The sequence below is a fragment of the Musca domestica genome, unplaced genomic scaffold, assembly GCF_030504385.1.
Source record: "Musca domestica strain aabys unplaced genomic scaffold, Musca_domestica.polishedcontigs.V.1.1 14, whole genome shotgun sequence".
NCBI lineage: Eukaryota > Metazoa > Arthropoda > Insecta > Diptera > Muscidae > Musca > Musca domestica.
Window position 1 is genome coordinate 3,885,857 of NW_026712192.1, and position 27,040 is coordinate 3,912,896.

At 38.3% G+C, this 27,040-nt stretch overlaps 1 protein-coding gene across 1 annotated transcript in view; it reads left to right on the plus strand.

The window, feature by feature from the left end:
- Nucleotides 1-1,785: 1,785 nt before the first annotated feature.
- The window catches only part of LOC101893978 (uncharacterized), a 71,510-nt gene continuing 46,255 nt past the window's right edge, over nt 1,786-27,040 (plus strand). Inside the window, exon 1 of the mRNA XM_005182191.4 lies at nt 1,786-6,358. Coding sequence (XP_005182248.2) covers nt 2,021-6,358 — 4,338 coding nt within the window. The 5' untranslated portion in view covers nt 1,786-2,020. The remainder of the gene's footprint in view (nt 6,359-27,040) is intronic.

A 27,040-nucleotide genomic window follows, 5' to 3' on the forward strand; every position in this document is an offset into this window, starting at 1 on the left:
AGGACCTTCTAGAAGCAGGTTTTCTTTTATTATGGCTTGGGATCCAACAAAGGTTTTTGAGGACATATATTTCCAAAACACGAAAAGGGTATACTCCCGTTTTTCCAAATCTCAATGCACTTCTGGATGCTGGAATTTTAGCCAGAAAAATCCAGTGACCAAGGAGTGCTCTTTAAAGATCCGGTTGTCAGTAAGAACGCCGTCCTTTGCAAGGTGGTTAATTTGGATATAAGCGATCTAGACTCAATCGCATGCCAACAGACGAAGCACCGGTAGATCAATTAGGTAAGACCACTGTGACATACATCCGATGTACGATTTGTGGTTTCAGCTCCCTACTCTTATCTAAAGTACATGCATGTATTGAGCGCAATAAGACATATTTTATAACACCTCAGCCCCCCTTCCCCTTTAAGAATACATACTGTTTTCCTAAGAATAGTATGGTACTAAGTTTACCAAAACGGGTGCGATTTCCTCTCAGGTTAGGTGATTGGACAAGATTTCTCATAGCGAGCTAAGGACACTTTTAAAAACATTCACTGATCTCTCGAGCATTTCAGGTCTCGCGGATTATATTTCAGTTCTGACTTAAGAGATTTGAATTTGCCACAGTCTGTCCATCTTGGGTTCCTATAAGATTTCTGTCTGACACCGCATTTAGGCACCTGAAGGAATATCATCTTTTGATCTGAGACGGAGCACTTGTCAGATACCTTCTATTTGCTAATAGCAGAGTCGTAAATATTAGAGAGGCTGATATCCGTGGCTTCCCCATTACGCTATTTTGAAATATAGTGTGACCCAGAGTAAATATTTTAAGATTATTGTTGGGAATAAAATTGAATACTGACTCACCTCTGATTTTCGTGCCGCTTCTTCCCCTGCAGAAGTAATGGGCATTTGCATCACATCCAAGCATGATGTCGCATTTTCTTTAACAGGTCTATGACATCTCTATGTGTTGTGTTGACCACTACTACTACTATCTCCATCGATCCATGCGGTGATGATGTCCCCTTTACTGAAATTAGAAAGATGTATTAGATTTAAGGTTCTTTTCGCAAATATACGGGTTCTCATCTTGTCCCCATTTGTGAGGGCGAAGACCGTATAGTTCATGTCATTTAGCCCGTAATTCCATTCGGGTTCTGAGGAAGACCTACAATTACAAGGCTAAATGCATTTTATCATTTTTCTGATTTTCAATCAGCTGATGATAATGGATATCTCTTACCCAGAATCTTTTCCGAGCAAGAATTTGCAAACTCAACTGTCAAAATTTCCCTCTTTATTCGCTCTCACTTACCGCACTTTTGAGTTGTCGAGCATTATTCGAGCCTTGTGTAAATTTTATACTCTCGTCCCACTGTATCAAAATCGTGAATGAAAGAAAACAAGCTATAAAAATAAATAAAACCTCACATAACCAATAATGCCATGGTACCAAAAAAACATGGACATGAAGAAAATGGGGAACAAAACAAAATGAAAAAAATAACAAACAGTCACACAAAAAATAAAAAATGATCAATTAAAAGCCCATAACCTTTGAAGATAAACTTAAGAAATGCGGCAACAGTACCAACCACCAGCAGAATGCCATATGATACGCTCCCCAAGAACCCATTTACAATACACAAAAGAAAACGCGTGTACGCGCACACACACTCACACGAGCACTTACACAGATTCTCCCTCAGGGAGGGTCCTCATTTTACAAGTAGAAATATTGGTTATGGGCCGGGGAAGAAGTAAAAAATTAAATTTTCGTTTATTTAAAAGTCGTGAAGTTCAAATGTGTTAATAAATCGTAATAAACAAAAACAACAAGAATTCGAGAATAAGAAAGAGAGAAAAACAACTATCTTTTGAGAGAGTGAGCAAAAGAGAAATATTTTGTTAAGAAAAAAAATTAAAGAGAACTTACACAACAGAGAGTAAAAGTATGGGGTCTCCGTGATTAAACCGCAAGTGTTCAGATAAACCACAACAAAAATAACAACACACGAAGCCAACAATGAGTCAGGAGAAAGATACAAACAAATATAGTCCAAACAACAACCACTGCTACAAGAACAACAAAAATAACAACCACCACCACAACAACAACAGTAACAATCATAACACCATGAAATATGAAAACAAACGATCGTCTGTGCCCAAGGCGGCTGCTGCTACGGCTCTTGGCTGTGATGGAGCGTCCACCACGGCTCTCTATGAGAATTTCATGGCTCCCCATCAACGAGAAAACGTCATCGCCCCAGCCAACAATAACAATCAGATATACTCATATTTGGCGGCGGCGGCGGTTGAAAACAACTCTAACCAGACCAGTCCATTTAATGGTGCTCAGCAGTTCGTTTACGAAACAAGCACTCAACTAAACGGCAAGTTTTCGGTATCTTCCACAACGTCGAGTTCCGTCGACGACAAAGATAAGGAAAAACGTAATTACGAAAACATCGACTTTGGCGATCGGCAATATTTGGACGGGAATCGGAAAGTGTTGTTGCAAAAATATTTTCGTACCGCCCTGGTGGGACCGCGCGATAATATCTACGAGAATTTATGTCGCGGCTGTAACTACGGTGTCTTTAGCGCTCGCGGTCCACTGTGTAGTTTTTGTGAGTGTATTGTGAATGGTGTCCAAAGTTTGGGACCCACACCCGTCGAGAGTACAAATAATATTTACGAGAATATCTGTGAGTATTGTTCGCAATTTTATAGCGGTAACGATGCCGAGGATTGTGCGTGTCGTAAGCATAAACAATTGGAATTAACGTTTAGTTTTCGGGAAGAGGAAAGTGAAGAGATAGAGGTGAAGGAGGAGAATAAACAAAAGTATTTGAAAAAGTCGGGTAGTGAAGATTGTCTAATAAAGTGCGAGGAAGAAGAGAAAAAACCACAGAAACAAGTGAAAATCCGCAAATCTCAATCGTTCAATAAAAGTGTCAAACCCAAGCGATTGGCCAGTTTTTGGGAATCTCTGCGAAAAAATCGCTCAAGTGATTTGAAAACGAAAAAGTCCCCGGCTGCTGCCTTGGAAATTGTTCACAACGTTGAGGGTTATGATCAGGTGTTCCATACCAAAGATACCTTCGATTTGCAGCGTATTTGTGAGCTAAAACGCAGTGCCACCAGCTGTAGTGATCAGCATATTTATGGTAGATTAAAAAATAGAGATTTGGAATTACTTAAGTCGCAGGAGGAATTTCTCTCCACCCAGAGTCTGAGTCAACACGAAAAGGGACCGAAAAAGAAACGTATTTCCAAGGCGAAATTTTTAAGATCGGCTTCCTCAAATGTCGATCAAGAGGAGAGCCAATATTCTATAGAGACATTGGCTGCTCCCACTGCAAATAATTCCAGCTTACAATCGGTTTATTTGAATGCCAGCATTTGCCAATGGCTGGCCTCGCTGCGTCATCACCATCATCATCATCAGTATGTCAACAATCAGTTGAATGGTGTAAATAGCTGGTTGTTAGCTTTAGGCATTGAAGATTTCGATGAGTGTTTGTGCTATCCCAAAAGCATACCGGCCAAACGTCGTTATCAATTGGGCGCCACCTTCACAACTCATACTTCAAAACATTTACAAATTTCTCAAAACGTGTTAATGACTAATAAGTCAAATATCCGAGCGCATAAAGATTTAACAGATTCAACGGAAATTGTGACACTTAGAAGAGGTGGTGGTGGTGTTGGTGGCATATCATCAACAGAGTCCTTGGCCAGTGTTGATGTTGACTACCTACCTACCAACAACGAAGAAGATCATTATCGGCAAATGGTTGAGGAATTTATGTGGCATTTAATAAATAAACAAGTGAAAAGACAACCTTACCAAGAACAACAACAACAAAAACCATTCAATACCATGGCCTCAGGTGGTAATAGAACACACAATGACATACCTTTACGTCAAGCCAATACAAATCATAACAAAGCCAAACGTCAAGGTATGTACCTGCGCCTGGAGGAAACCCCTAATTTGCAAGCGGCGGCAGCAGAAGCGACACCAATCAATAACAATGAAAATTTACCGGTTTTACCCAAAGAGAGTATTACAGCTCTTGGTAAAGAGAAACTATACTCTTCAAAAGGAGAGTTAACGGAAACCAACAGAAATGAGCCAAGACATGACTTTGGCAAAGAGCGAGTTGATGTTGAAATAACTGACTCTCTCAGAGATGGAGAAATTAAAGAAGAAAATGAAAAACCCCACTCCAAAGAAGAGTTAACGGAAGGCAATAGAAATGAGCAAAGCAAAAACTCTTTCAAAGAAGAGTTAATTCCAGACAATAGAAATGAGCAAAGAAATTCCAAAGAGAGGATTAAGGGTCCAATAAATAACTCTCTTAAAAATATAGAAATTGAGGAAATAAATAACTCTTCCATTGAGAGCACGGCACATATAGAAGAGAGTTTAAAATTAAATGCCAGAAATCTAGAAAACAAAAGAGGTGGCATCCATGAGAGAAATGTTTTAAAGGCCTTTGAAGCTTTACTTAGACAAGAGCAACAGCAACAACAACACCATCACCACTACACTAAACAAACACATGCCATAGACGATGACGAGAAGGAAACGGAAGCCAAAGAATCTCAGTTAATAACATCGACATATGTTCCGGAGGTGGCAACATTTGCTATTAACGCCGTCCATGCAAATAAACAAACCGATGAACAACTGCCCATATTTGATTTTTACAATCTCATTCAATCTCTACAACTCTCCGCGAGCCTAAATACAATTGCTCTGCACTACAGTTACAATGAGCGGGTATTGTGGGTATTTTTAGTTAAGGTCTCTCAAGCGGGCGAGAAATATAAACATTTAAGCCACGAGCAAATGGTGAGAAAATATCTCCGTTTTCTCCGTTACCTTAGCGTCGTTGTTCACAGCTCACAAAACAAACAAAGATCGTTGTGGAGCATTGACGACGATCACAGTAGCACGATTGTTGCACCACCTCCGCTTAAACATTCAGTTGTAGCTGAAACGTCGTCCGGTAGTGTTGATCTGAAGCTAGACTTGATGAAGACAAACGGTAGTCTATACGGTCGTATTATTGTGCGAAAGACAAATGACTCACTGCTGTCGAACGGGAAAAACGATAATGAAATGCAAATGACATCGAGTCAATCATTAATCAATTCGGAAATAAACAATAATAATAATAATAACAACATTAAGAAAACGCGTAAATCTCCACCCGCTGTACCCAAACGGTCACCGCACACCAAATTATCACCCTCCACGGAGCAGTTACCCCCCATACCCGGGCAACGCAACAAAATGACCAAACCCCCAGCACAACTTTGTGAGGAGACCCGGAACTCAAACCAGGCCTCGGCAGCGGAGCTGAAGGAGGAGGAGGAGAGTATCTATCAACCCATATGGAAATTTAAAACCGTGGGTGAGGTAGAGGAGCATTTTCGCAGCGATGAGGATTACTACAGCCTGGAGGAATTGAAAAAGCAAGGTCAATCGGATTCTATTCCCGATATTTGCATAACCGAACAGGATGAAGACGATCACAGTGAGTGGGAACCAGATGAGGAATTTATTTTTACCACCACAAACTCAACCTCGAACAACAACAGCAATGACAAGCACGATTCAGACCGCAACATACCCTCGATAACATCCATTAAACGCACTGAATCTCTGAGTAGTCAGGATCGTAATTCCACCATACGCAGCAATCGTAGCCTGGACAGCACCTTGGGTTCTACATCGCTCAGTGGCAGTACCATTACGGATTTTGCCAGCAGCACTGCCACCCTGGCCTCCAATGTTAGCTCCAGCCTGGTGCATCACATGTTTCGAAATATTGGCATATTTTATAGCCTGACCGAACCTAAATTGCGAGCCATTATTTATGACTACGATCGGATACATGCTACGAAATATTTCGCCAAATCCCCCATAATTGCGGATGACAGCAATGACAGCGGCCTTGGTAAATCGCCCACACCTTCGGTGAGACAAATTCAGCAACAGCAACATTCGATGAGGGGATCACCTATTCTGCAAAAGCAGTCGCAGCAGCAGCAACAACAACGCCTACAGTATGGGGGAAAACCAAATAAATGCATCAGCAGCAGTGAAAGTGTTGCGGAGAATAATGATACAATGCGATCATCACCATCATCAGCTGGCTCAGCGAAAGTGTTGGCAGGCCCTAACCTAAGCCCCCCAAATACACGAAATTCCCCCAACACAGACAATAATAATGGCAGTAGCAGTAGCATCGCTGGCGATCCAGCAGCATGTAATTTATCATCTGTATTAGCATGGAAACAACAATTGTTGAATGTAAATTATATGGAGGATGAAGAAGATATGGTAAGTATCGCTCGTTTGTTTTGTTTTTCGAAAATTTAACATGACGTTGGCCCCAGCCCCATTTCATCAAATTGTAGTTGTAGTTGTTGTTATTGTTGTGCAAGGGAAATGAATTAACTATTATGGGAAGTTTAAAATTCGTACGTACGTATTTTTATGATCTATTGTTTGTGTTTTCAACAAAACGAACAAACAAACAGCGACAACAACAATAGTGTTTTCAGGCCATAGTTTCCCTAAAAGGTACCTACATGTAGACTTCAAAAGGTAGGAGGTCATTGTGCCTTTAGATCCAAAAATTGATAATCGTCAAAATTATGGCACAGAGCCTTTAATCTCAGACGGAAAACATGGAGTATAAATTAGGGTACCCAAATTACCGGAGTTTCTCAACACCCAGTTTTTTAGTGCCAACCTTGCTTTCCAAAATACTCCAGACACAATAGTCCAAGGGATTGGTAACGGAATATTTTGGTGGCCATTGTGCGCTGGAAATGAAGCCAGGAACTTCATTTTGTAACCATTCTTGTGTGTCGCGTTTCGATTGCGATGGTGCTGAGTCCTGTTGGAATGTCCAAGGTCTTTGGCCAAAATGTTTGCGTGCCCAAGGCTTTAATACACCCTTCAGAATATTTTCGCGATAATATTCGGCATTTATTTTGATGCCACGGTCGATTAATGCGAGCGAAGAGCGACCATCGGCTGTTATGGCGGCCCACATCTTCACCTTGGCCGGCGCTTGAGTTCTGGTGGCCAACCCAAGGTGCAGATTTTCAGCTGACCTCTTTGGCAAGTAAACACGATCATTTTGTTTGTTTACAAATTGCTGGACTACGAATGTTTTCTCATCGGAGAAAACCAAATTCGGCAGTTCACCACTTTCGGCCAAGCGAAGCAACTCTTTAGCTCTTTTAAGTCAATTTTCTTTCTGTTGCGGGGTAAGTTCTTTCACTTTTTTGAATTTCAGTGGCTTTACCCCGAGCTCATTTTTCAATATTTGCCGAATATGTTCAGCTCACCAGCCATTTTTCGGCCACTGCGACGCTGGTTTCGATCAAGCCGCTTCCTTACCTTTCAAACCATTTCTGCTGATGTGGCTGTTTTCTTTGGGGTCCAATCTCTTGACGTCGGGCTACGCTGATAGTATCACGGTAAGAAGCGATGGTACGAAACACAAAAGATTTATTCACATTTAAATACTGGAGTGCTCACGATAGCCACTTGTGGTTTTCCATAAAAGTCAACAATATTTTAACGATGTCCGCCGGTCTGTCTATCTGTTGATATCACGATATAGGCTACAATATCTGACGTTAAGGTTTGAAATTTGACATAATAGTCTGTAATATAACAGTACCTCCCGATAATCGGGATTCGTAATTGTTCTAACTTCTGTGGCTGAGAATTGTCTATATAGGTCCACCTTTTGCCATGACAGCCATATAACAGTACCCTTCGATATTCGGTTAAGGCACATTTCCAAACGGATTTGTTTAAAATTCGGTATTTGTAGTTCATAGAGGGTTCTACGACAGGTGTCCAAGGTTTTCAGATATACGGTATGTTAATGGTCTTAGTTTGGTTCTTTAACTGCATTCTTCAACCGATCTCACTTTTAATTGTAGATTAATGTGGAATATGTTTGAATCCAGATAATTTTATTTAATTTTTTCCCTAATGATGGAGGGTATTACAGGTTCGACCTCGCCGAACATAATTTTTGTATACCCTTTATATATAGTATGGAGGGTACATTAAGTTTGTCATTCCGCTTGTAACACCTCGAAATATACATTTTAGACCCCACAAAGTATATATATTCTTGATCCGCATAAAATTCTATGTCGATCAAGCTTCCGAAAGAAATTAAATAGGTTGATAAAATTTTACTTAAACGCATATTATGTCTGCAGGGCTTTTGGTATTGAAAATGGTTCATGTAGGTCCACGTCTTCGTATAGCCCCCATATAACGGTACCTCCCGATCTTCGGTATTTTGATGATTTTAGTGACATTATTCACCGGAATTATTTCAAATGTGCTATTTGAAGTTCGTAATGGATATTACAGCCTAAAACAGAAATTTGTCTGTGAAGGTCCACGTCTTCGTATAGCCCCCATATAATGGTACCTCCCTATATTCGGTATTTTTATGATTTTAGCGACATTATTTACCGGATTTGTTTCAAATTTGTTATTTGAAATTCGTAATGAATATTACAGCCTGAAACAGAAAATTGTCTGTGCAGGTCCACGTCTTTATATAGCCTCCATATAACGATACCTCCCGATATTCGGTATTTTTATGGTTTTAGCGACATTATAAACCAGAATTGTTTCTGATTTGGTATTTGAAGTTCGTAATCTATATTACAGCCTTAGGCAGAAAATTTTCTGTGCAGGTCCACGTCTTTGTATAACCTCCATGATACCTCCCTATATTCGGTGTTTTGAAAATTTAACAACATTATTCGCCGGAATTGTTTCGAATTTCGTACTTGCACTTCGTATTGTCTACTACAGCCTAAGACAGAAAATTGTCTGTGCAGGTCCACGTCTTCGCATAGCCCCCATATAATGGTACCTCCTGATATTCGGTTTTTTCATGATTTTCGCGACATTATTTACCGGAATTATTTTAAATTTCGTATTTGAAGTTCGTAATAGGTACTTCATCCTGTGGCAATAATTTTTGTATGCAGGCCCACGTCTTCGTATAGCCCCCATATAATAGTACCTCCCTATATTCGGTATATTGATGATTTTAGCTACATTACACACCGGAATTGTTTCAAATTTGGTATTTGAATGTCGTAATGGATGCTACAGCCACAGAAATTGTCTGTACAGGTCCACGTCTTCGTATAGTGTCCATATAACAGTTTTCACTTAAGTGGTAATTTCCGGAAATTTTTGGAAATTTTTCAAGTTCCTTCCAAATGGTGGAGGGTATTAAAAGTTCTGCCCGGCCGAACTCAGCTGCTTTTTTACTTGTTTATGCTGAATTAGTTATAATTTTATATTAGATATCTTAATATATCTCGCAACAAATGTTAACGGTAGGTCTATGGCGAAAGGCATTTCGAAGGTCATAGACAAATTTCCTAATTTTATAGCCCACAGCTTAAGAATTTTTACATGCCGCTTAAATAATGGTAAGTCAATATTTTAGGAATTTTAAATTCAACGGAATTGTCTAAAATTTATAGATTCGCATGGCGGAGTTACGTCCGGTATTTGACCATTCATGTATAACATTTTTGACCAACCATAAAGACTGGACCCCATTCTGACCCCTTTTTAGGTTTTTTTTTTTAGCGTTTACAAGAGTTATATATATATTTTTTTTACAAAATTTGATCCTTTGAGGGTGAGGTATGAGAAGAAATGAACCGAAATACCCCCTTTCCACATTATATGGTTGGCAAAAATATTTTTCTGTACCAAGTTTGGAGAAAATCGTTGACTTGATTAGCATGTGATAAGAGTTATGTTCATTCCACACTTTAACCCTATGAGTATCAGAAAGTTTGAAGCGATATATTTCATATCTACGTGTCTTGTAATAATATTGATGTATACGAAGTTTGAAGACAATCACTAACTCTATTCGCATTTTATGAGGGTTATAATTTTTAACAAGTAAAAAAAAACATTAAGTTCGGCCGGGCCAAACTTCTAATACCCTCCACCTTAGAGTAAAGGAAATATTAGAAGAAATGTGGCAAAAACCATTAAAATGCCGAATATCGGGAGGTACCGCTATATGGGGGCTCTACCAAATCGTGGACCTATACATGCACGGTTCCGCCAACGGAGCTAGAACCCATTATGACCTACAAATACCAATTTTCAGACAAACACGTGAAAAAAATGTTGCAAAAATCATCAAATTACCGAATATCGGGAGGTACCGTTATATGGGGGCTATACCAAAACGTGGACCTATAATTACAATGACTCGCCACATGAACTGGGACCCATTATGATCTACAACTACCAAATTTTCAGTGAAATTCGTGAAAAAATGTGTCAAAAATCATCAAAATACCAAAACGTGGACCTATACATATAATGTTTCGCCACACGAACTAGGACCCATTATGACTCACAAATACCAATTTTTAGACATATCAGTGAAAAAATGTGGCAAAAACCATCAAAATACCGAATACCGGGAGGTACCATTATATTGGGGCTATACCAAATCATGGACCCATACATGCAATGTTTTGCCACACGTACAGGGACCCGTTATGACCTACAAATACCAATTTCCAGACAAATCCCTGAAAAAATGTGGCATAAATCATCAAAATACCGAATATCGGGAGGTACCGTTATATGGAACGTGGACCGATATATCTTATTTTCAATACCAACCATCCTAGACTTAATACCAATTGCTCTGCTAAATTTTGGCGCTCTACGTCAAATAATGTGGGCTGTATCGTGATTTCAACAGACAGACAGAGAGACGGACAGACAGACGGACATCGTTAAATCGACTTAGGATTTTATGCTGATTATGAATATATATACTTTGTGGGGTCTACGACGAATATTTAAGGATGTTACAAACGGAATGACTAAGTTAATATACCCTCCTTTCCAAGGTGGAGGGTATAAAAATGTTGACCCTTTGTGGAAGAGGTAAAAAAGGGAGTTGGTCGATGTATCCATCTTCACACGAGCTATTGTGATGTACCATGTTAAGAGAGTGTCGGATGCTCATTTCTCATTTTTTGAGCGCTGTGGTTATTCAAAATGTTTACCGTTGTGGGGGAGGTACTAAAAGGGGGGACCAATATTTTTTGTTTTCTCACCTGACCTAGAGCGAAGACGAATATTTGGATTTTCAAAGATAGAGCCAAGTCGAAAGATCCTTTTTCTTTTTTATGAGGTAAATTATGTTCTTTGAAAACGTCGACCTTTTGTGGAGAGGACCTCCTTGTGAATCTGAAGATTTCATTTTGTTATCTATTATTTGGACTGCATGGAAAGTGTTATTCCCATGCCTTGCAGACTTTCATGGATGGATTTAAGTTTCTCAAATAAAAAATACAAATTATACTTAGATTGGTAGCAAATAAACTATTTTTTATACCCTCCACCATACTATGGAGGGTATATTAATTTTGTCATTCCGTTTGTAACTCCTTGAAATATTCATGTCAGACCCAACAAAGTATATATATTCTTGATCAGCGTAAAATTCTAAGACGATTTAGCCATGTCCGTCTGTCTGTCTGTCTGTCTGTCTGTGTGTCTGTCTGTCCGTCTGTCTGTCTGTCTGTTGTAATCACGCTATCTTTCGAACAAATTGAGATAGAAGGCTAAAATTTTGCACACATGTATATTTTCCCAGTAGGCAGGTTAAGTTCGTAAATGCGCCATGTAGGTCCAAGTTATCATATAGCCCCCATATAACGGTACCTCCCGATATTCGGTATTTTGTTGATTTTAGCGACATTATTCACCAGAATTATTTCAAATTTGGTAGTTGAAGTTCGTAATGGATACTACAGCCTAAGACAGAAAATTATCTGTGCAGGTCCACGTCTTCATATAGCCCCCATATAACAGTACCCCCCGATATTCGGTATTTTGATGATTTTAGCGACATTGTTTACCGGAATCGTTTCAAATTTGGTATTTGAAGTTCGTAATGGATACTTCATCCAAAGTCAAAAATTGAGCCATGTAGGTCCACGTCTTCATATAGCCCCCATATATCGGTACCCCCCGATATTCGGTATTTTAATGATTTTAGCGACATTATTTACAGGGATTGTTTCAAATTTCGCATGTGAAGTTCGTAATGGATACTTCAGCCCATGCCAGAAAATTGTCTGTGCAGGTCCACGTCTTCGTATAGCCCCTATATAACGGTACCCCCCATATTCGGTATTTTGACGATTTTAGCTACATTATAAACAGATTTATCTTCAAGTTTCGCATTTAAATATTGTAATAATTTATGACAAAAGTTGCCTATGCAGGCCCACGTCGTCGTATAAGCATTCGGTATTTTTAAGATTTTAACAGAATTTTTAACGGTTTTTTTTTTTGGAAATTGCCAAATTTGTACCAAATGGTGGAGAGTATTAAATGTTCGGCCCGGCCGAACTTACAGCTTTTTTACTTGTTTTGTTCTTAATTCTGAATTTATGCCATAAATAAAATTCCTATGATTCCAATTAATGTCTTTCAAATTATCAAAACTTTTTGAAATATTTCTATGCCTCTTCTTCTAATCGTAAGCATATTTTATATATTTTCTTTACGTATTCTCTATCAAGAATTTCTCAACTTCAACTAATGGCCTATGTCTATCAAAATTCGTTGCATTATGTTGTTGTTGTTGTTGTTGACCCTCAACAAATAGAGAGACAAATTTTTGTTTGAATTCCAAGCACGTTCACTGGCATAAGACCAGGTTGCATGTAGTTGTCGATTACTCGCTGACAAAACTACTTAAGTCCGACGAGTCTAAAGAGATTTGTCATTGAATGTCAAGAATCAACAGATTATACTTTCTTCTTGACTGGCTGACTGACTGACTGGCCGACTGTCGAGTGAAATGTGGATATTAATTGAAGCTTAAAGAATTTCCAATGATAAGATTAAATAAACAACAAATAAAAATTCTTTAAATTTTTTTTCGGTATTGAAACAAATAAAAATACCAATGTTTGTTTAATTGACAGATTTGTCAAAATTTGATGGAATTTATTTAGTTTTGAAATGTTTATCTTTTTTTATTTTTGAAGGGAATTTCATTGTTTTTATCTCAAAAGTAAAAAAACTACAAATATTTGTTATTCCCATTTTTACCTGTTGCTGTGTTTTATCTCTCCCAAAAAACACTACCCTTTACTTTCAATTATACCATCATTATTAGCCTTTCAATCAATTCGTTTGAAAAAAAAAAAAAATAATAAAAACAGAAAAAAATGTTATCTCATTCTATCATTTTGCTCAGTGCAATTGTTTCGAACAAAAACAACAACAAAAACAAACAATATGGGTATCGAGTATAAAACAGAAACTGGTCTGACTAAAAACAAAATATGTTCGCACATTTTTTTTGAAAAAACCAAAAAAACCAGACACCAAAGATGACTATGAAAAAAAAAAAACAACAAAAGCATTTATGGACAACTTGATTATGCCATCAACATTCAATATTTAGTTTTGAACATTAGAATTGAAAAAAAGAATATTTTTTAAGTACGCACAAACATGTTGGCAAGGTTCTCCCCCGTTTTGGCATGGACGATTTTTTGAGACTTTTTTGACATATTTGAATATTTTCTTATACCCTCCACCTTGGAAAGGAGGGTAGATTAACTTTGTAACATCCTTAAATATTCGTCGTAGACCCCATAAAGTATATATATTCATAATCAGCATAAAATTCTAAGTCGATTTAACCATGTCCGTCTGTCTGTCTAACCGTCTGTCTGTTGAAATCACGCTACAGCCCACATTATTTGACGTAGAGCGCCATAATTTAGCAGAGCAATTTGTATTGTGTCTAGTATGGTTGGTATTGGAAATGAGATATATCGGTCCACGTTCTGGTACAGTCCCCATATAACGTTACTCCCGATATTCGGTATTTTGATGATTTATGCCACATTTTTTCACGGATTTGTCAGAAAATTGGTATTTGTAGGTCATAACGGGTCCTTGTTCGTGTGGCGAATTATTGTAATTATAGGTCCACGTTTTGGTATAGCCCCCATATAAAGGTACCTCCCGATATTCGGTACTTTATTTTTTTTGCCACATTTTTTCACGGATTTGTCTTAAAATTGGTATTTGTAGGTCATAATGGGTTCTAGCTCCTTTGGCGAAACATTGTATGTGTAGGTCCACGATTTGGTATAGCCCCAGTATAACGGTACCTGCCTATATTCGGCATTTTAATGATCTTTGCCACATTTCTTCTAATGTTTACTTTACCCTAAGGTGGAGGGTATTAAAAGTTTGGCCCGGCCGAACTTAATTTTTTTTTTAATTGTTTTTTTTTTCATATTTTGATGTCAGCGAAATAGGTGGGAGATGTTTGGTATCTAGTTAGGACCCTTAAAAACTTAAAGGCCGAAAGAAAATGGCATATTAATCCGACAAAATACACGTACTTTTTTTGCGAATCCGATACTTTCGAGAGGTCTCTTAGAGGGAAGGCCTTCTAGAGATATATGACCTTCAAGAAACAAGAAACTTTAGATTATCTCTAAAAGACTTTCAAAAAATCTTCTGCGGACTGGAATATATTGGATACCTCCTTCACTTTGTATGAGGTATGTGATAATTTTTAGAAAATTTTAAAATGTGCATGAGGTGCTAGATATAGTCGATCGAAATATTCCATTTTCATACTTCATCTAATACAGATAAAAATATAAGTATGGGCAAAATTACAAGAAAATCGAACATTTATATCAAATTTTATGCCAAAATCATAAATTTCGATATATTCCAAAATATTCCATATTTATCCCAGATATTTGGATATAGCATCTTGTAAATAATCCCTGACTTGTTTCGCAAGTTATGAGAGATAAAATATTAAAAATTGTGACCCTTCGTGTGTGAGGTACCAGAAGGGATTCGCAGATGTATATTATCTTGACAACAGATCTTGTGTTAGCAAAAATGCTTGTATGTATGAAATTCGAAGAGAGTTGGATGCTTATTTCGCATTCTTGATTTTTTAAAACCTTGAACCCTATGTGGGGGAGGTACCAAAAGAAATAGTCCGATCTATAATATCTTTATAATTGATCTTGTATTAATGGAAACATTGTGATGTACCACATCTGCATGGAATGTGATGTTAATTTTGCGTTAAGTTGCTAAATTCTGGCATATTCAAAATTTTGACCCTTTGTTGGGGAGCTACCAGAAGGAGAGTACCGATATAACCTATCTTCTCACCAGACCCAGTTAGTAAAAATAATGAGACGTGTGTAATATGAAGAGAACCGGATGCTTATAGATGATAGAGATGATAGGATGATAGTTTTGGTTATTCAAAGCTTTGACCCTTTGTGGGGCAGGCACCATCAGAAATGGTCCGATCTCTACATTCGTTATAACAGATCTTGCGTTAATAGAAATAGTGAGATGTTCCAAGTCTGAATGGAATCGGATGTTAATTTCGCGTTAAATGAGCTTCATGGATATGTACAATTTTTTTTGAGGTACCAGAAGGAGTGGTACGATATATTCCATCTTCACAGCAGATCTTGTGTTGGTAGAAACAATGTGGATGTGTGAAATATGAGGAGAACCGGATGCGTATTTCGTATTTTATTATCGTTTTGGTTATTCAAAGCTTTGACCCTTTGTGGGGGAGGCACCATCAGAAATGGTCCGATCTCTACCATCGTTATAACAGATCTTGAGTTAATAGCAATACTGAGATGTGCCAAGTCTGAATGGAATTGGATGTTAATTTCGTGTTTTTTGATCTTCATGGTTCTTCAAAATTTTGACCATTTGTGGGAGAGGTACCCAAAGGAGTGGTCTGATAAATTGCATCTTCTTACCAGTCTTTGGGTTAATAAAAATATTGTAATGCAGGTAATTTGAAGACAATGGGACCATTACATCATATTTTATAAGAGTTGTAATTATTTCAAGTTTTAACCCTTTGTGTTGGAGGTACTTAATAGAGTGGACCGATATTGTCCATTTTCGCACCTATCCTAGCGCTGATGCAAATATTAGGATGTGCAAAGTTAGATCAAAATCGGATTATACTTCCTCTTTCTGTGCAGTAAAATATTTTATTTGAAAATTTCGACATTTTGCGTGGGAGGTACCGATATTGCTCATCTCCGAACTCGATCTAGGTTTGAAAATATACCATGTACCAAGTTTAGAGCAAATGGAATACTTCCTTCAAGAGTTATCTTGCGCACCAGCCTGACAGACAGACAGACCGACGGACATCGCTAGATCGACTCCAAATGTCCTGAAACGGATTTGGTCCAAAGAGACCTTGAGTCTTAAAACGTTATATCAATGAGGCACGTTTTGGTCATATCACGTGATATATACCCTCTGTAGACATATGCCTGAGGGTATAAATAGTATCACAGCAGTCCAAAAGTGCCCTTTTGGTACTATTCGATATATTTAATTTTCCATGCTATTCAATTATCTTAAACTTCCTTCTGCCAAATGTCCAATATATATCCACTTGTTGCCATGTTGCGTTGTTATTTGAGATATTTTCAAGGTCAAGACGATCTTGGCCATCAAGTGAGTTGTAAGTATTCGCATCGGATTCTAAGAGTCGTAAACCGGACTAGGAAACTCGCTCGAGCACGAACACTTCTGGGATAGAAAAATAGAGCATACTCCATTTTTCGATGACGGTCGAATAAAAGAGATCAGATGAGAGATGTTTTTGTACACAAAATCCACCGGGTCTTGCTTCAGCTGTTTTTCTCTGCTTTGATTTTGTACACGAGCACTGGAATATGGGATATATCGGGGTACCTTCCCCACATAAGTTCAAAGTTCCACCCCAAAAGCAAAAGTTCCACCCAGAAGCAAAGGGAAACTATGGCTGAAGTTAGACAACAACGATCAACATTTTCTAAGCCAAAAAAAAAAAACAATCGTCACCCATTGAATTGAAAAAAGTATGAAATTTTTCTGAAAAGAGGTAATGCCAGCTCACTCCCTCCGTTAAGTTCGCCAAAAAAGTTCAAAGTTGTGAACATAACTCTCATCAAAATTGAGACTACTCCCATTTATCTTCCGCTTTGTCTATTCCAATAATTCCACCAATAGTTGTTCTAGTGTGAAGATCAACTCCGATCCGGGTACACTCCAAAATTTTATTATACCCTACACCAGCTTAGTGGTAAGGGTATTATATCTTTGTGCATTTGTTTGTGACATGGAAAAGGAAGCGAGATAGACCCATAGTTACTTTACTTTTAAGGATCTTCATAGAATCACTTTATGAGTTGATTTATGCATGGCAGTTCGTCTGTCTGTCCATGTATTTTTGTGAACAAAATGCAGGTCGAATTTGTTATCCGATTGAGATGAAATTTTCCAAACAATAATTGTTTCGCCCAAGGACGAGCCATATTGAAATTGGGGAGAATTAGTTCAAATGTAGATGTGACCCCCATATATATCTTCAACCGATATGAATGGCCAATATTAGTCCAAATAACTGAATTTTGGCACATCCGATCGAATTCAGTCCAAAAGCAAGTGTATCAAATTTGGTGAAAATCGGTGCAGATATATCTCTAGCTTCCATATATAAATTTCATCCTATTTGCGGTTTTAAGTCCCTCACATGCGTAATATGCACTCCACAAGAATGATATTTGGTATCAGATACAGCTCTGAAATAAGTGTATCAAATTTTGTCAGGATCGCTACAGATTTGGATATAGCTCCCATATATATCTTCAACCGAATTCGGATTAATTGTGCACCAAATGGCCAATATCAGTCCAAATGACCTGGTGTGAAAGATTAAGATGTTTCCGTCAAATTGTGAAAAGTGAAAATCGATGCTCTAAAGTGAAATGTTGATGGGTGGTATGATCTACTTCCAGTAATTTTTTTTTTGTGACGGGAGCTCCACATAGTGGTGTGGGGTATCGTATAGTCGACCCCACCCGACTTTCGACTTTTCCTTACTGATTTCAATATGAAAGTCGAATACATCGGTCCACTTCTTTTGGTAACTCCCGATTAATTTGAGCAAACCATATAGTCCAAACTTGGTCTGTGCTGATATTTATATCTGACATGGGCCAGGAGCGAAGAGGGAAATTAGAGAACTACGATTTACGCTTCAAAACAGGTATAAACAAGTAAAGAAGCTGTAAAAAGCTGTAAGCCATTTGGTATAAATTTGGCAAAAAAAAAAAAATAATAATAATAATAAAATCCGCTTAAAATTCTGTTAAAAACTTAAAATAACCGAATGGCTTTACGACGACGTAGACCTGCATAGGCAACTTTTTCATAAGCTATTACAATACTTAAATGCGAAGCTTTAAGAAAAATCTGTTTATAATGTAGCTAAAATCATCAAAATACCGAATATCGGGGGGTACCGTTATATGGGACTATACGAAGGCATGGACCTGTACAGACAATTTTCTGGCATGGGCTGAAGTATCCATTATGAACTTCACATGCGAAATTTGAAACAATCCCGGTACATAATGTCTCTAAAATCATTAAAATACCGAATATCGGGGGGTGCGGTATATGGGGGCTATACGAAGACGTGGACCTACATGAATCATTTTTTGACTTAGGATGTAGTATCCATTACGAACTTCAAATGCCAAATTCGAAACAATTCCGGTGAATATTGTCGCTAAAATCATCAAAATACCGAATATCGGGGGGTACCGTTATATGGGGGCTATACGAAGACGTGGACCTGTACAGACAATTTTTTGTCACAGCCTGTAGTATCCATTACGAACTTCAAATACCAAATTGGAAACAATTCCGGTGAATAATGTCGCTAAAATCATCAAAATACCGAATACCGGGAGGTACCGTTATATGGGGGCTATATGATAACTTGGACCTACATGGCCCATTTACGAACTTATCCTGCCTACTGGCAAAATATACATGTGTGCAAAATTTTAGCCTTCTATCTCAATTTGTTCGAAAGATAGCGTGATTAAAACAGGCAGACAGACGGACAGACAGACAGACGGACATGGCAAAATCGTCTTAGAATTTTACGCTGATCAAGAATATATATACTTTGTTGGTTCTGACATGAGTATTTCGAGGAGTTACAAACGGAATGACAAAATTAATATACCCTCCATAGTATGGTGGAGGGTATAAAAATAGGATATATTGGTATCTTTCTTCATTTATCTTCTTCATGCGGTAATGATTAAAAAAATCTTTTACTATAAAACCGTTTTATATTTACTAACGGTCAAAAACCTGCCATCCCAGTTTCAAAACAATGATATAATTAGTGCACTTCATTTTGGGGTTCCCTAAAATAGGGTCTAAAACTTTTTCATTATATTTAAAATTTAGGTAAATTTAGAATATTTACTTTATAGGTACACTTTTACTGGAGAGAAAATCTTTTAAATAGATCTTTTGATTAGCTTGAAACTGTATTATCCCTTCCCCAATTCTTCTAGAATTTCCCACAAATAATGGCAAGAAATGCAGTTTGAATTTACGGACAGGAGCAGAATTTCGAAATGGCCTGACTTAGTCACAGGCACCATTCCCCAAAGCCACTTTTGTGTTCAAATTCGTTGAAATCCCAGTTGAAAATCTCAAAATTAAGAAAAACTCTGTGTATTTATCATTAGGGGAAACCCCTTACGTACTCCAGTTCAGAACGGTTTCGTTTCGATGATCAACAAAACAATGCAAACAATGTTTTTATCTTCATTTACTTGTTACCTTTTATGCACTCATGTTATGTGGAGAATATTTTTATTGCCGGTATTTGTTGCAATACCAAGTATAAGTGTAAATATGTACGTAGCATTATAGCGGGATTCCCAAACGCAGAGGATGAAAAGGTTAGCGAACCTTTGCTGCAACGCTGGAAGAAAAAAGCTCATCTTCAATGAATAAGCAAACATTGTAAGCCATTAAAAATGGCAAAATTGAAACACGCTATGCCTACACATGAGGCAATGATAAAAAGATGTTGTGTTTTTTCCACTCCTCCATTTGAAATAATATTCATAACACCATAAGATGTGTGCTTGTGCGCATTCGAGTCTCTTCCCGCTAAACCAAATGAGTCAATTTACGTGGATTTAGTCCAGATGAACAAAAAAAACATGGTAACAATCTGTTAAGATGATCTGCAAACAAAGACAAAGAACATTGCATTTTTGGTCTCGTTTGGTTTTTTTTTTTTTTTGCATCAAAGTGTTAATCATCGATTTCACTTCCATGTAGGGGAGTTTAAGGTCTTGTTCTGAAAACCGATGATTTCACCATATAAGGCATAGTGGAGATTAAAAGGCTGGTTTTCTTATTAGATGTCCAGAGAATAATTTTAATTGCGCGAATTATAGAATTCCATTTTAGAGAAAGGAAGGAAGATTAAAGTGTCATTCGCCTAATAGGTCAGACGGGATCTGTTGTTGGAATAAAGCCTCTAGTTTTTATAAGAAGACCTTCTGGTTGTCTGGTCTTCTATGAGAAAACAGCCCTCCGTGCTTCTATGAGAAGACCGCCCTCCCGGATTCGCCGCCCTCCGGTCTGCTATGAGAAGACCGCCCTCCGGTCTTCTATGAGAAGACCGCCCTCCGGTCTTCTATGAGAAGACCGCCCTACGGTCTTCTGTGAGAAGACCGCCATCCGGTCTTCTATGAGAAGACCGCCCTCCGGTCTTCTATGAGAAGACCGCCCTCCGGTCTTCTATGAGAAGACCGCCCTCCGGCCTTCTATGAGAAGACCGCCCTCTCAGATTCTATGAGAAGACCGCCCTCCGGTCTTCTATGAGAAGACCGCCCTCCCGGATTCTATGAGAAGACCGCCCTCCGGTCTTCTGTGAGAAGACCGCCCTCCGGTCTTCTGTGAGGGCGGCGAATCCGGACCGCCATCCGGTCTTCTATGAGAAGACCGCCCTCCGGTCTTCTATGAGAAGACCGCCCTCCGGCCTTCTATGAGAAGACCGCCCTCTCAGATTCTATGAGAAGACCGCCCTCCGGTCTTCTATGAGAAGACCGCCCTCCGGCCTTCTATGAGAAGACCGCCCTCCAGTCTTCTATGAGAAGAGCACCATCTGGTCTTCTATGAGAAGACCACCATCCGGTCTTCTATGAGACGACGTGCTTCTGGACTTTTATGAGAAGACCACCATCCTGTCTTCTATGAGAAGACCTTCTGGTCTTCTATGAGAAGACCTTCTTGTCTTCTATGAGAAGGCCTTCTGGTGTTCTATGAGAAGGCCTTCTGGTGTTCTGTGATAAGCCCTTTTGGTTCTTATTGAGTAGACCTACTGGTCTTCTGTGAGAAGACCTTATTGTCCTCTGTGAGAAGACCTTGTTGTCCTCTGTGAGAAGACCTTATGGCCTTCTATGAGAAGACCTTCTGGTGTTCTTTTGGAAGACCTTGTTGTCTTCTGTGAGAAGACCTTGTGGTCTTCTGCGAGAAGACCTTGTGGTCTTCTATGAGAAGACCTTGTGGTCTTCTGTGAGAAGACCTTGTTGTCTTCTGCGAGAAGACCTTGTGGTCTTCTGCGAGAAGACCTTGTGGTCTTCTGCGAGAAGACCTTGTGGTCTTCTATGAGAAGAGCTTCTGCTCTTCTGTGAGAAGAGCTTCTGCTCTTCTATGAGAAGAGCTTCTGCTCTTCTATGAGAAGAGCTTCTGCTCTTCTATGAGAAGAGCTTCTGCTCTTCTATGAGAAGAGCTTCTGCTCTTCTATGAGAAGAGCTTCTGCTCTTCTATGAGAAGAGCTTCTGCTCTTCTATGAGAAGAGCTTCTGCTCTTATATGGGAAGAGCTTCTGCTCTTCTATGAGAAGAGCTTCTGGTCTTCTATGAGAAGAGCTTCTGGTCTTCTATGAGAAGAGCTTCTGGTCTTCTATGAGAAGACCTACTTCTGAGAAGTTTCTTCTGGAACTTCCTCTATTTGAAGATCTTCTGAGCCTTCTATGAAATTTTTTTTCTCTTTTTCGCTTACTCCTTCTATAAAATATATTAACCACTGTGTCTTCTGCTTCTAACGTTTGCCACTTTTTTCTTTTTTCGCATAAGCATCTTGATTATGTTAATTACAACAACATACCTAATTTCCTTTTATGTAATGCACAGCATTGTAAGAAACTCTTACCTGCTTTCTGCGAATTGTGTCATAATAGAAACGTCCGAAGAATGACTAAGATATTGTCTATGCAGTTGGTGTAGTATGAAGTTGAGATGAAAGCATGCTCCAGGTTTTTATTTTCGAATTTTAAAACTCTTTCAGTGTAGCAGTAAATTTGGAAAAATAGATGGGTAATTACAAAACCGTAAGGGTATTTTAAATTCAAGTTATCGGTTTTAAATAAATATGTAATTTTGGTTTGGATTTGTCGTTCTTGGTAACCAATCATCTGATATGCATTTTAGTCGTTCCAATTTTTTGGTGAAAAATATCATACAAAACAACAAATTTCCAACCTCCACCTTGAACTTGTTTCGCCAGACATAGCGCAGCCATGGTTTATGAAATGTTACACCGAATTATTAATGCTCTAAAGCGGAACTGAACTATGTGTAGTTGTAAAATCCATAAATAAATACTCGTACATGAGCTGTAAAAAATAAAGCAATAAAATTGCATTTAAAATGGCTATAAACCAGGTTTAACAACTCACAATTCAGGTAGCAGCAACTTCCTAATAAAAACACTAGCAACAACAGCATAGCGGGAAAGAAGATACGCACTACGCGTAACAATATCGGAAAACCCCTTTGGCAACTTCATCAGTGCGATCGACCACTTCATTCCTGAAAACACACAGTCGGCTTAGACAGCAACACGCGCACACACACGAAGCAATGATGATGATAGATACCATGTTGGATGACATTCAGCTTGTGATTGGCGAAGTTTACCTCCGCGGAGGGTGTCGGTGTTAACGTAATTACTACCCTGAGTTGTTTTTCTTTCTCTAGCCTCGGTGTAAAGCCACTTGTTGGATGACATTTTTCCAAGCCTTATTTAAAACATATTTTGCGTTTCATGGTGTGGTGGTGATGGTGTTGATTTCTCTTTCTTGACAAGCGAAATGAATCCGCAATCTTTTGACTTGTACAACTAATTGTTTGTTTGAAATTAATTGGAAAAATGATTAATATGCAACTAATACTGAAAACGTGGGCTGTTGGGGAGTAAGGAGAAAAGGGGTAAATTGGAAATCAAGAAAGTCAGGTGAGCCAAGAGATGTCTGCATTTGATATTTTAACATTGCCTTGAAAGCGAGCATAAACATTGTCCACTGAAAGTCTTAACCCATCCCAATGAGTACGAATAAGTTTCTGACAGAAGGCTAGAAAAATTTTCATAATATATTCTCAGAGGAAACCTTCTTTTCTTGCTGAATACCAGAAGTTCTTCCCAGAAAGACCAGTAAATCTTTTTTCTAGAAGATCAAAAGGTCTTCTTATAGATTTTTACTCCTTAATGGCTAGATGGTGTTCTTTTAGGAGACTACAAGTTTTTCTGTAGCAGACCGGAAGATCCTTTCCTCGAAGAAAGTTTTTACATAGAAAACTAAGTGATCTCCCTTTAGGCGATCAGAAGGTCTTCTCTTGACTAAATGGTCTTCTAAGAGAAATCATCTCCTCATAGAAAAGTGGAAGGCCCTTTTATAAACGACATGAAGGTCTTTTGATAGACAACCAAAAGGCCTTCTAGTATAGGGCCATAGACGAGCCGAAGGTCATCTCTTAAACGAAGAAGGCTTTTTATAGACGACACCAAGTTCTTATAGAAGGAGGTCTTCTCATAGAAGACCCGTAGGTTCTTTAATAGACAACTTAAAGCCCTTCTATTTGAAGACCATAGACGACCCGAAGGTCATTTCATAAACGACTCGTAGTTATTAGCATTGACGACTTGAAAGTCTTCCCCGAGAATGGCAGAAGGTTTTAATTCTAAGAACTGCGGAAGGTCTTCACATAGAAGACCAGAAAGTCTTTTCTTAAAATATCAGAAGGTTTTCTTTTAGGAGATCTCAAGTTTTTCTCATAAAAGACTCAACTTAAGGTCTCCTCAAAGATTTCCCGAATGTCTCCACATAGGCGACAAGAAGGTCGTTTTATGGACGAACCGAAGATATTTTAAAGACCAAGAAAGAAGGACTTCCAATAGAAGGCCTTCTAATGGAAGACCAGAAGATTTTCTCATAGTAGGTAACAGAATCTTCTTATTGAGGACTGGGTAGGTCTTCTTAGGAAGAACCAGACAGGTCGTCGTTTGGAAGCTCGTTTCTTGGAAGTCAATAAATTCTCCTCTTCAAGAGGTAAGAATCTTCACTTGGAAGATCTGTATATCTTCTCTTGTAAGGCCGAGTCTTCCGATAGGCGGCTAGGAAGTTTTTTCATAGAAGACGAAAAGGTCTTCTGTTAGAAGGTCATCTCTTAAGAGGCAAAATTTCTTCACTCAGGTGATGAAAAAGTCTTATCTTAGAAGACAAGAAGACAAGAATATCCAGAAGGTTTGTTGTGTTTGAAGACAAGAAGGACTTCATCTTGAAGAACAGCTCAAGACCATAAGGTCTTTTCTAAAAGACAAGAAGGTCTTTTTCTTAAAGACCAGAATGTCTTCGCATAGGTCTTCTCTCTTTGAAGACCGAGTCTTCTTAAAAGTTTTTTCTCGTAGAAAACCTGAAGATATTCTCATAAAGCACCGGATAGGTCTTTTTGAAGGCCAGAATCTTAGGAAAGAGGAAGGTCCCTTCTTAGAAGGCCTTAGGGTGTTCTCTCCGGAAACCAGGAGGGACCAGAAGGTATTCTCTTGGAAGTTCAGAATGTCTTGCCTGGGATGATCGGAGGTTCTACTCTTGGAGTACCATTTCTCTCTCTCTAGACATCTCCTAGAAGACCAGAAGATCTTCCCGCAGTAAAGCCGAAGATTTTCTATTCCCATAGAAAACCAGAAGGTGTTCCCTTGGAAGAACAGAAGATGTTCTCATAGAAGATTGAAACGTCTTATTTTAGGAGACCAGAAGGCCTTCTCATAGAAGACCGAAATGCCTTCTTAAAGGAGACTAAAATTACTTCTGGGTACCAAAGGTCGCCTTACAGAAGATCTGAAAGCTTTCTCTCTAGATGCAAGAACTTAAAGATATCTTCTATAGTTGGAAGACCTTCAACAGTTTTCATTTATAGACAGGAGATCTTCAAAAGTCTTCTCGAGATATAGAACCTTCAAGAGCACTTCTGTAGCAAGGAGATCTGCAGAAGATCTGTTTGGACAATGTCGTTGGAACTGCTTATTATTCTCTTCTGAAGGCAAAGTATCTTTAATTGTATTTGCCTTCATTTCACTCCAACCCAATATACATGTACAAACACACGTTCGCCGCGTAATGCTAGGAACACAATTGGAGCGAACGACGAATTTCGCCCTACGCGGCGACAAAATGAGCCGCGAAAATTCGTCGTATGGAACACAATACCGACGAAATTATAAAACAGCTGATGAAGTTGTTTACTTTTTGCTCATTTGTTGACTACAATGAATTATACAAGAACACATAATTCTTTACGTTCTCTATTATAATTTCACTTATGTCCATCTTCTCTATTATAAATTCACTGATATCCATCTTCACTCAGGCGCAAGTACACAAATAAATAAACAAATTAATTATGTTTTTTTATACGAGTAACAGATAGTAGAGTGACCATAACAAATTTTAAAGTAAAAAGTAACTTTATTTACTAAAACACATAAAATTCGTACAAGTATGGCCACCTTGTACTGTTTTGTTCGCCGGTCGCCGGCGTATGAAATAGAAATAAAGCTAATTGAGTTCGCGGCGACCGACGAAATTTTCGCCGGTGCCGTGATTGTGTGCACTTCCATATACACATATGTGTTTTATTTTTGACGACGAACATACGCCGCGAAAAAATTCGTCGTTCGCTCCAATTGTGTTCCTAGCATTACGTGTACGCAAAAACATACAATTCGTGTATGCACTTATATGTCCGCGTGTGTTGTATGTCCAACGCTACTTGAGTTGACTTCATGATCAATTTACATTGGTTTTGGAAACAATGATTCAAAATCGAACAAATCCAAATATGTTGTCGGCAACAATAACGACAACGACGACGACGACAAATGAGGAACATGTTTTTTGTTTTCTCTCTCTCTCTGTGGACATTGGGTCCACCTTAAATGGCATGCATATTAAGTTAGAAACAACAACAAACGGCGTAGAAAAAATATTTGCAACGCCATTAGCTCGTCATGGAGCACAAAGGCAAGATTCCGTTTCTTTTTTCGTGGTTTCCTAGTTCAGGGGATAATAATAAATTAAGAGAATATATTGGACAGAGTATTTCAATGGAAAATTATTGAAATTAATTATGAAGTTAAAAATTCATTTGAAGAAGTTTGAATTGAGTTTGGGGGAGAATTATCGGGACAAACATTCGTGATCGATTAGGGTTCAGCAAATAATAGAATATTACTTTTCTGTGAAAAATATGATAAACCTTAATAAAAACGAGTAAAAACTTATCAGTCGGTTTGCCGACAGATGTCCTCAGCCAATATTTTGACTTCTGCTTTTATTATTCAGCTGTTGAGGCTTTATGGACTGGGTTCCGAAGGAGTGCGGAAATATGTCCAATTCGTATCGGACCCAAATAAATATGATATTAATATTGCGAAGCGCCAGGTTTGGAATATATTGGTTACCTCCCTCACTTTTTATGAAGTATGTGATATTTTTAAAAAAAAAATGTTAAAATTTGTATGTGTTACCAGATATAGTCGATCGAAGTATTATAGTACAGATAAAAATATAGGTATGGTTAAAATTACAAGAAAATCGAACATTAAAGACCAGGATGCGAAATCAAAAATTCCGATAAATGCCATATTCATTTCATGTTTCTGGTCGAGAGAAGTATATAGATATATCAAGTTGTAAAAAATCGCTGAC